The sequence below is a fragment of the Rutilus rutilus genome, assembly GCF_951802725.1.
Source record: "Rutilus rutilus genome assembly, chromosome: 13".
Classification (NCBI taxonomy): domain Eukaryota; kingdom Metazoa; phylum Chordata; class Actinopteri; order Cypriniformes; family Leuciscidae; genus Rutilus; species Rutilus rutilus.
In genome coordinates this window covers 16,315,565-16,327,125 of record NC_140218.1, presented here as the reverse complement: position 1 = coordinate 16,327,125, position 11,561 = coordinate 16,315,565, and the positions used below count along the sequence as shown (strand labels likewise).

Here is an 11,561-nt window from a genome sequence, read left to right as displayed (position 1 = left end):
TGAATATGTCGTTGTTTTGGCAGAAGCACAATCCCAGAGTGTGTGTGAATGTGTGTGTGTGTGTCAAGCTGTTAAAATCATTAGCTGAGCTCTAATCTAAATGATTTACTGAGTTCTGCTCCTTTTACTCTCTCTGTTGCTATTGTTTTATTCCGGCTACATGTCAAAAACAGATGAGCTCACACACACACACACATTCTCTCCAGGGTCCCTAAACTTTACTGCCTCTCCTGTGTATCGCACAGTCATAGCCATACATCAAGCGCTCACTTGCAAGGGTGTTGAGAGTCTATTTAGCCTTGTGTATGTTTGCCTAACGTCCTCTCTTAAAACGTTTGTTCAGCGTTTTCCTCAAGGAGAGAAAAGCGAGTGAGCGCGAGTTGACATCAGAGAGAGAAAATGAGAGTTTAAACGCAGGAAATAGTTTTCTGTGCACCAGGCTCTTGCTGAAACACGCACAGAGAAGTGCTGGGAAAGGTTTCAGCACAAAGACGCCCATACAAACGCACACTTTCTTTTATTTTAATTAGGCGCTGCATGCAGCGTTTGACCTTTGAGGTTAGTGTGAGTTTAGAGCATCTCGACACACAACATCGCCACTAATCCACAAACCCGCTCTGGACGGCACCAAAACCACCAGAACAAAAAACACTTTATCCCTGCAATCTGGACATCACACACCAGGACTGAACCCTGCTTTCAATTATAGCAAGAAACTCCACAGCGATGAACACTGAGTGTATGGCAGTAAAGCTGATTTCCTGTACTCAAAGCAATGCTTTGGTTGAAAGACCCCATTTATCAGCTAACATGTCACGTACGTTTGTAATTTCTTGCTTTCTTTCTTTGTTTCTGTTTGATTTGTCGTTCTTTCATACCTCCGGTTCCATTGGTCGTGATGTTGTTGCTGAGGATGTTCTTGTCCAGTTTGGAAGTGCTGTCACTGCCACTGTTGACAGAGTGCTGGGGGTCTGTTAGATCCTGCATCTCCAAGGACCTGCGACAGACAAATATAACTCTTAAATACATATGCACAACCGTTCAAAAAATTGGGGTTGGTAAGATTTTGTTATGTGTTTGAAAGAAGATTCTAAGACTCACCAATGCTGCATTTATTTGATCAAAAATACAGTAAAACATTATTTTTAAATGTAATTTATTCCTGTGATGGAAAAGCCGAATTTTTACTCCGGTTTTCAGTGTCAAATGATCCTTCAGAATTCATTCTAATATGCTGAACATGTCTTATTATCAATATTGCAAACAGTTGCTGCTTATTTTTGTGGAAACTGTGAAGCATTTTTTCAGGATTATTTGATGAACAAAGTTCAAAAGAACAGCATTTATTTAAAAAAGAAATATTTCACTTTTGATCAATTTATATATATATATATATATATATATATATATATATATATATATATATATATATATATATATATATATCTATATCAAAATTATACTGACCCCAAAATGACAGTTACATTCACCAAGCGGAAAATGTGAGCAAAACCTGTCTTTAGCAGATGGTTTGACACATGAGCAAGTGTCATATTATCATTCTTACAATGCCAAAGAAAACATCTGTCCCAACTTGTGCATCTTCTATGAGGTTTTACCACAGAAACCTGGAAAGCAGTTTATCTAGGTCATGTTTATCTAAAATCTATATTTTCTTTTAACCAGAATTCCATGTAGCGGCACAAATATGGAATATTCTTCACATTAAGCCACCCACATAAATAGGAGGAGCAAAATCACAATGTGCCTTCAAACACTAATACGAAAAATTGCTTAATATTCTCAATGTCATGAGGATTAATATATAGATATTTTTATAAAAACAATGCAAAATACAATTTAATGACCAATGAGAAATATTTTTGCCATTTCATGCTGATGAGATATTTATAATGTGCAAAATTGTTATATGAAGTACATATATTGTGTTTCAAATGTTATTTATAATAAAGAATGGTTGGCAATTAACAAGTTCAACATCCAACAGGATTTTAGGTTAATGTATAGGCTATACTACATGGATGACATTTAAGTGTACACACATTTTCTTTTTTTACCATTTGATTAATTTCTTTCAGCAAGTTCCTTAAATAGTTCCTGTAATGTGACAAATTATTGAAGTACACATATTTCATCCATCCCTTAATATAAGGTCTAAATTATACAATAAAATCAAATAGTTTTGCATTGAAGCATTTAGCAGACACTTTAATCCAAAGAACACATGTACAAAAACAGCTCTTATAATAATGTAATAGCAATCAGAGATAAAAACAGAGCTGCTCCTCTTTCTACGTTTATGGCATAAACATCTGCATAAAATTTCTGAATATGTCCCAAAGTACACAGTGCTTTAACACACAGAGTAAAGCAGTCATGTTTTATCCAGGTGAAGCTGTCTGCTTTACACCCACTCAGATTCAATGACTTTAACATCCCTCTCTCTTTATCTCTCCCTCTGACTTTATGTGTACAAAACCACTCGCTCCCACAGTCCACTGACATTGGTACTCATAAATAACCCCCAAAATGGATTTCAGTGGAGAGTATGTGTGTGAAAGTGTGTTCACCTTACCTGTTGTCTACTGGGTCTGGACCATGGGAATCAGTGGTCGATTTCTTCACCTGTGGAAAGACCAGAGTTGATGTTGATAGTTTATTATTCAGTGTATAAGTACAACATCGTTTTCCCATTCTGGAGTGATTTTTCAGTTATATGACTCAACGTGATGACCTCACTGTCCATGATTTTTGAAGCTACTGTTGCCATGTGAGCATGATTATTGGCTTCACTGCAGATGCTGTCTACTGAAAGAGGTGAATATGAATAACACAAACAAATATCACACTACCATTGAAAAGTTTTTCAGGTCAGTAAGATTTTCTTCTTTTTCTTTTTAAATTAACATTACAAAATATCCTATTGCAAATAAATGTTTGTTTGAACTTTCTATCTATCACATAATCCTGAAAATATTTTCAGTTTTCACCAAAATATTAAGCAGAACAACTGTTTTCAACATTGATAATAAAAAGAAATGTTTCTTGAGCAGCAAATCAGCATATTAGAATGATTTCTGAAGGATCATGTGACACTGAAGACTGGAGTAATGATGCTGAAAGTTCTTGGTGAGCATAAGAGACTTAACATAAAAAAAAATTACCAACCCAAAACTTTTAAATGGTAGTGTACATATGACATGTGCGTGCTTCGTGGATATCGGACATTAATGTTAGAGCCATAAACTAGAGTGTTTGGGCGGAGAAGGAAATACCACAGACAGAACACATATCTGAAAGGATGATAATAGTCACACCTGTTAATAAATATGGTTGTGTCAATCTAAAACACCATGTGAAAGTACCATATTTGACACATTAGTTCATTTAATATTACAAGCTTACAGCATTCTCTTAACTCTTCAGTAATATATATAGCAAAAATCACTCTGCCTTTCTCTCCCCCACAATACATTCTTTCCCATTCTGGCAGTTTATCTTGGTTCTTACTCTCTGTCACACTCAATATTACTCAAACCTGAGTTAATAAAACCACAACTGCAACTTCCCACTTTGATATTTGTCCTTGTGACCAACTCTCTCCACACTTGGATTCTTTCTTTCTTTCTTTCTTTCTTTCTTTCTTTCTTTCTTTCTTTCTTGTCTACTGTCAAGGTCACCGACCATAACAGAGCATTATTCTTAGCATCTTACATTCAAACAGAAGCTTCAATTCATCCATATTTTTTCATATTCCACACTTGAATATGTAAACACTGTACTGTAAAACAAAAGGAAGGATCAAAGAGTGCCACAAGCCTATAAACTTCTCACAATCAATTTACACAGTTCACACGGCTCGTAGTCATCTGGGTCTTAATTAAAAACACACATGTAGACCTGTGAGCACACATGCACGAATGCATGTGTGTGTCAGATGTAGCGTGTGGTTTTGGGGAGAATGTTTGGCATTGAACCAGCAACTCATGTTCACACGTACACTACTATAGAAATGTTTGAGGTCGGTAGTCTCTTATGCTCACCAAGGCTGTATTATATTTTGATCAAAAATGCAGTAACAGTAATATTACAACAGTAATATTTTGAAATATTGTGTTTTACTGTAATATATTTAAAAATGTAATTTATTCCTGTGATGGCAAAGCTGTATTTTCAGCATCATTACTCTCTTCAGTGTCTTCAGTGTCACATGATCCTTCAGAAATCATTCTAATATCTGGTGCTCAAGAAACATTTCTTATTTTTATCAATGTTGAAAACCATTGTTCTGATTCATATATTGTGGAAACTGTGATAAAAAAAAATTCTCAGGATTCCTTAAAGAGTTAGTTCACCCAAAAATGAAAAGTTATGTCATTAATTACTCACCCACATGTCGTTCTTCAGAACACTAATGAAGATCAGAAAAAAAAAAATCTACTTACAAAATATTAATCTCCAATGCATTCACAAAAGCACCACGACACATGCGTGTTGTGTTGACGCAAGAACAGACATTGTTGTGGGAACGTGCGTTGGATATTAGGCTAATATTTTGTAAATAAAGTGGTAAATTATGTTTTTTTTAACAATGTTTTTATTACCTTTCTGGGGCTTAAAGTGTTAAATGTGTAGGCTGTCAATGGAGCTCTAAGATTTCATTAAAAAAATCTTCATTTATGTTCCGAACATTTGGTTTGGAACAACATGAGGGTGAGTAATTGTTGACAGAATTTTCATTTTTGCATGAACTAATAACCCTTGAATAAATGGGTTATTTAAAAAAAAAAAGCACAGCATAAAAAAAATAAAAAAATAAAAATATTTTTTATAGCATTATAAATGTCTTCACTGTAATTTTGGATCAATTTAATGCCTCTTCTGATTTTTATTTTTATTTTCTCAGAAAAAAACCCCCAAAATAATCTTACTGACCCCAAACTTTTGAACACTTTTGTATATGCTATACATGTGCTATTGGACAAATGACCTTGGAGCATTAAGGCTCCTCTCAGAAAAGTGCCTGCGGTTTAGGCTCATCTCTCTGGTTCTGGGTTCTTATTTGTGCTGAGTATGGACACACCCAATATGGTCTCCTCAAATTAGCCTGACACATTCAGGGACAGCAGGTGATCGGTCGATCGTACAGAGCTCTAAGCCTACTGTAAATCTCTCTCTGACTGTAACTACTTCCTTGTCCAGCAGCATCTGTGCTTTTAGAGCAGTTAATAGAGCGTTTGAGAGCAGCCCAGCAGGATCCAGCTCCCAGTGAGGCCTGCTGGTGGACAATGATCTAAGACTGTTTAACTGTACACCGTTTATAGATTTATGAAGTGAAATTTGTAATTCTTTGGCAGGCGGTTCGAAAAGCAACTAGAAAATGTCACTCTGCTGAAAAAAAAAAAATCATCTTAAGTCGGCCTAAGCTGGGTTTGCCTGTCTTGACTGGTTTCATGCTGGTCTTACAGTACTCAACAATTAAACGGGTTATATGTAGAATTCAGAAAACCTTGTTATTAGCGACACCGGTGTCCGTTAAGTGAACCACAACTTATTGCTTGTGCTTGCACTCGTACACAAGTAATGTGCAAGAGACTGAATGTGATTTAAGGCCCCGATGTACTCACGGCGACGTTCTTTTTCGTTCTTTGTTTAGAAGTAAAAGTTATCTTTTAGAAGTAAATACCTTTGTAGCGATATACTGTTGGTGAACACCGTTTATGCTGCTGTGAGCGACATTTAGATCAATATGTAAATATTTGCTGCCCGCACACAACAAAAATGACAGCGGCGAGAAAGCAGCTGTTAAGAAAGCATCTGATCATAGTGATGTGGATATGTTTGCACCAGCTCTGCAATTCACCGGCATTATATAACAAAAAATATAACAACATACAAACAAAATTTTGCAGCTGGAAATTTATAGAAAATGTATAATGTAATGTAACTCTATATATTCTAGAGTTGTCAAAAGTACCGATTTCGGTACCAAATCGGTACTGAAATTAAAAAAATGTGACGAGACCAACATTTCCCTCTAGCATTTTGAGCGCTGTTGAGCGGATTCTTAAACACCTCTGATTGGCCATTGTGTTGACGCGCTCAACATGTATGTCTCTGATTGGCCATTGTGTTGACGCGCTCAACATATGTGTCTGTGATTGGCTACAATGATCAACGAAACATGTTGTCTTTGACGCTCTTCATCGTGCGCTTACACAGATACACACGGGTGCGTATGAAAGTGGCGTCTATCAGCGGATATATTAGGGATCCGCTGATAGACGCCTGCTTTTAAACGCTCCCGTGTGTGTCTGTGTAAGTGCTCGGTGAAGACATCAAAGATGTAATTGTTGATCATTGTAGCCAATCGCAGACATATATGTTGAGCGCGTCAACACAATGGCCAATCAGAGGTGTTTAAAATCCATTCAACAGCGCTCAAAATGCTAGAGGGAAATGCTGGTATCATCACATTTTTTAAATTTCAGTAGGCCTACCGACGTGGTAACAAAATGGGTACTTTTTGACAACTCTAATATATTCATAAACACATATTTGCCAGATGGTTCAAAACATTAACGTGTTGAACTGGTTGATCATGGTTTTCGAGCCTGACCAGGTAAAATGTGGCCAAGATCCCTCTAAAACAAGCCAACAGACTACCACGATCAGGCTGGGAAACCAGTCAACACACAAACAACCAGTTGGGTTTTTTTGGCAGGAGAAACAGTTAACATACAAGCAAAGTTCTGATTGTGTATTTTTGTAAGCAACTGAGACTGACAGCATGCTCTATGCTGATTTCTGCTGAAAAACATGTTAAGAATGTGTTAAATGGAACTGCAAGTGATAGACAATAGCCAAACGCCTAATAAATGTAGCCAAAAAATGTAATAAACAAACATGCTATGGGCGTTTCTGCTGTGCTCTATATGCAGATTCCAGGCCTGCTTACGGGCACAGAGGCTTCACACACACCAACACACAGAAAACAGTCCCCCTTTTCTTGTTCTTTTTTGTGCTTTCAGTATTATGGTTATCAGCGCTGTAACTTTATCCTCTTCCTTTCATGTAAAATACATTGTTACCTGTGCCCCCCACCCCTCCGCCCCCCAACACACACACATTTCAGCATATGCCCCTGGGAGGTGTAAGATTATCTGATGTGTCCCCTCCCTGAAACACTCTTCTCTAAAGGTAGGGGAAGGCAATAGAGAGAGGAAGAGAGAGGAAGAAAAAGGAAATAGAAAAGAACAGAGAGTGTGTGACAGGGCAAATGGCTGTGGGTAACGCGCACACACACAACATGTTTTTCATTCCGATCAGGTGACATTGGCTTATGTTGGTATATTTTTTGAGAACATTCAAACTCCCTGAGGACACTGAAAATTAGAAACTAAAATTAGAACGAGTGCACGCAAACTCGAAACTTCCTCTGAACCAGTCCATTCAACGTCCATGTTCTCTGATAAAATCATACCAACAAGATCAATCTTATAAAATGAATGCAAATGAAAGGTAGTGCATGCAATAAAATACTAAAATATTATAAAATAGCAGTTAAAAACATTAAAGTTACTCTATGCACATATTTTACAAAGTGCAATCCACACAAATTGGTGAATCTCCTATACATTATTTTAGTAATTAAAGTTACACTATGCAACAGTTTTTTTTGTTCAAAATTAACAACATTTAAATAATAAGTAAATACATCATCAATCCTTCTTTCAAAACGTGTTTTTGTCTTACCCTTATTCAACATGGTAAGCCTATTATAAGGGTTTATATTTTATAATGGATGGTTTTTGCAGGAAATTGCATGCATACGTCACTCATCCATTCCGTGCGTGTCTCGTCATATCCGTAAATAGAGAAAAGTTACTCTGGCTACTTTGACGCATGTATGGTGTGAGAGTGACACATGTTAGTTGTCACAACGAGCGAGAAAGGTTGACTTGGAGCAGCTAAATCTCAAACCTCCGGGGAATCACTAGTAAAAAAAAAAAGAACAAAAAAAAGAGAACGCGACAGAGCTCGTAATAAAACAAGAATCAACATTGGCTTGGCTTTTTGGAGATGGCGAGAACTAAGGGATTTGAAATATTGTAAAAGTGATGTGGAGATGGCATTTTATTTTATTTCGGTATTTTATTGAACTGATAAATTGCCATATGTAGTTCTCCAACAGAGTTCACTGTAAAGCATTACCTATTGTGAAGGGTCATTTCATTATGGGTTGCTGTAGCGCTGTGCTGGAATTTATTTTCAAGGAAGTACCATATAGCTACAGTAACGGCTTCAGCTAGTCCGAAGATCTTTCCATCTAAACTGGTTACATCTCTTAAGCCTAGTAGTGAATGTTTTATGAGCAGCAGGATAATCTCTCTCTTTTTTAGTTATGACAAAAGAACCATATTCATCCGCACACACACAGTCACACAGAGCCGAAGCACAACCAAAGCAATGTTTTTATGCAAAATGCATGCAGTTTTGTTTTTTAACAGCTAGAAGGCCAAAAGTTACTTTTAATTTCATTTTAGCATGACGCTACATTGCCACCACAGTCATGCAGCAGCGTTATGTGGTTAAAAATATGTTTTTGATCAGTCAGATCAACTAAAATGACCAGTCACGGGACCAGCCCATATGTTGGACTGCTCCGTTTCCATGTCAACCTAGTGTATGAAGTCTGAATGGTATATTCCGCCAGGGGAAAGGGGTCAGAGGGAAACTGGACACCAGGCCAAGCCCTATAGACAGACACACCTTCGCAGCTTTGAATGAGTGTGTGTGCGTATGTGTATGATCTTGTGTGCAACTACGTGAGCGACGCTGTCTTTCTCTTCCTCTGGCTCATTGATTCCCGTATCTTTGTACAGCAACCAAAGTGTTTACACACACACACAACACAAGTCTCCATACATGCGCAATGTAGTGTGTGTATCATCTTAAGAAATGAGTTGAAACTTTATATAAAAAAGCACTCTAGCATTAAAGTGCTCCCTTCCCCTCTGATTGCAGCAGAAAAAAACTGCTTAATTATTCATGAGGTCTTGTGCTTGTGTCAGCTTTTCGTTAATTATTTAAATTAATCTCATTAACGAAAGGCCAGGTTTCAGGAGCATTTAATTAAATGATGAATTGCTTCCCAGATGTCGACGTGCTTGTTAAATAATGTGCTCAGGCTGGACCCAAAGCTGTCAGCTAAACTCAACCCAAAACTGCACACAAGGACCGTCATAGTGCACATTAGTGTCATACTACACAACTTAATGCAGTTTTCAAGATAAAGAAGAGAATTGTCATCAATGATTCTATGTGAATATAAAAAAAACCCCATCTATAACCATTACCGGTATGCACAGCTTCAGGAACGATACAGGAACTCGCAGCTTGTTTTGACAGCTTGTACTGATTCAAACGAGATTGGATACAATTTAGTCTCATCAAACTCAATGCCAGTACTTGAATACTTAACATTTACATTAAAACACAAGGTCTGAAAGGATCCTAAATAAAGACATTACATACAATGACTGCCCTATAGATTTCCATTTTATGTTTATTTCTATAAATTTTTTCTTCCTCAAACTAAAGGGCCATGTGTTTAAAAGTAGAGGCAGTAAGATTTTTTAAGTCTGTTTTGCTCACCAAATTTGATCAATTGTTTATTATAATTTAAAATAACTGTTTTCTATTTTAATATATTGTAACATGTAATTTATTCCTGTGATGGCAAAGCTGAATTTTCAGCATCATTACTCCAGTCTTCACTCACATGATCCTTCAGAAATCATTCTAATGTGCTGATTTGCTGCTAAAATATGCTTCATATTTTTGTGGAAACCATGATTCAGATTTTTTTTTTTTTTTTCTGCAGGATTCTTTGAAGAAATTAAAGCATGTATTTGAAATATAATTATTTTGTAACATTATAAATGTCTTTACTGTGTAAAAAATGTCTTTTGATCAACTTAATGCATCCTTGCTGAATAAAAGTATTCATTTCTTGAATAAAAATCTTACTGACTCCAAACCCAAACTGACCCATTTTTTTGTGATAGTAGGGTAGGCAATTTGTTTTATAAACACTTTTTGTCATACTGTTTTAAAACTCTCTTCATATCCTGATAACAACAAATAATAGAAGTGGTCTAAATAAATCATGTATGTATATCTTCTGTGGAGGTCTCAGGACCAAACCATTTTCGTCCAATCATTGCATTCGGTCCGAATGCAATGATTCGATGTCCTACCTGCCTGTCAACTAGGGGTGTAACAATTCATCAACTACATCGATGTATCGATTTATATTCTTAGCCTTCCGGATGACATATATCGATCTAACATCGTTTTAAAAGGTAATGAATCGATTGTATCGATACTTTTATAACGCATTGGATTTAAGCACGTCAGACTTTATATGGATGTTTTTTCTTAGCACTTTTAATGGTAAAGGCGTTAAACATTACTCGATTCAGTCTGCCTATCTATGATGTGATCGCCATGCGTGACGCGCCAGCAGCAGCGCAAAGACAACAAGCAGCGCAAAGTCTCTCAAACGGACTTTCCTGTCCTCTCAGCCGCTATACTGCAGTAGCGCGCACTCTTCAATTGCACGCGCAAATGCGGCGGCGCACGCTGCAGGCTTATATCGTTTCACTATATATAAAGCACAAAATAAACTACAAGCATGCAACGTCGTTACGTTTTAAATTAGAAAAAAACATGTTGTCCAGATTCAGTATCTGCGGTCAGATGATGTTGTCAGGCTATATGTCCGTGTCATTATTCTATCATTATTTTCATAACTTGTAACGAAATAAAGTCTCTCACCTCAGAAAAACGAAATCTCATGTCCTGTCATCGTTATACTGTGCTCGTAGCGTGCACTCTAATTGCACGCGCATAATTAATTGATACCTGATTCCCTTTCAAGAATTTTTGGCTAAAAAGTCACTGAATCGATTTCAAGTCACTGAATCGTTTCGGATCGTATCGTTCTAAATGAACCAATATCGTCCTTGAATCATATCGACAACCACGAATCGCGATACGAATCGAATCGCTGTTAAAACGAATCATTACACCCCTACTGTCAACATATGTATTACCATACTTCTGCACACCCAGCTCACGCAGACATCACACATCATCAGCACGTTGTAGACACAGTCACCGGGTGCCGTAAACAAACAGCAGCCGTTGTTTACAGTTCCTCCTGAACCAAAACAACAAGCTTATCCTGTTTTCAAGACATGTCGTAATCGAAATTATGAGATGGCAATCTGTGACGTTCTACCCGGAGCTGTTCACTCCCTCAGACTCTGATTTTTGTGTTTCTATGTCAACACTATCAACACTGTCATAATCACCCTCTTAAATTAAACACCGAAATTAATCTACAGAAGTCAGCAGTCAGGCAGCTGTCTAATTTTTCATTATTATTGTAATGTAATGTGCTTTGAGACATTAGGTAATTCAACGCCGTCTCTCTACGCCTCGTGACGCTTTGCACTCTGATGTGTGCGTTC

General features: G+C 37.1%; 1 protein-coding gene across 12 annotated transcripts in view; it reads right to left on the bottom strand.

The window, feature by feature from the left end:
* The window catches only part of eya4 (EYA transcriptional coactivator and phosphatase 4), a 37,480-nt gene that overhangs the window by 19,272 nt on the left and 6,647 nt on the right, over window positions 1-11,561 (bottom strand). For all 12 annotated transcript variants that reach the window (XM_084429243.1, XM_084429239.1, XM_084429236.1 and 9 more), the window contains exons 3-4: window positions 2,597-2,646; window positions 879-997 (exon numbers count right to left, since the gene is read on the bottom strand). In XM_084429243.1, coding sequence (XP_084285369.1) covers window positions 879-997; window positions 2,597-2,646 — 169 coding nt within the window. The remainder of the gene's footprint in view (window positions 1-878; window positions 998-2,596; window positions 2,647-11,561) is intronic.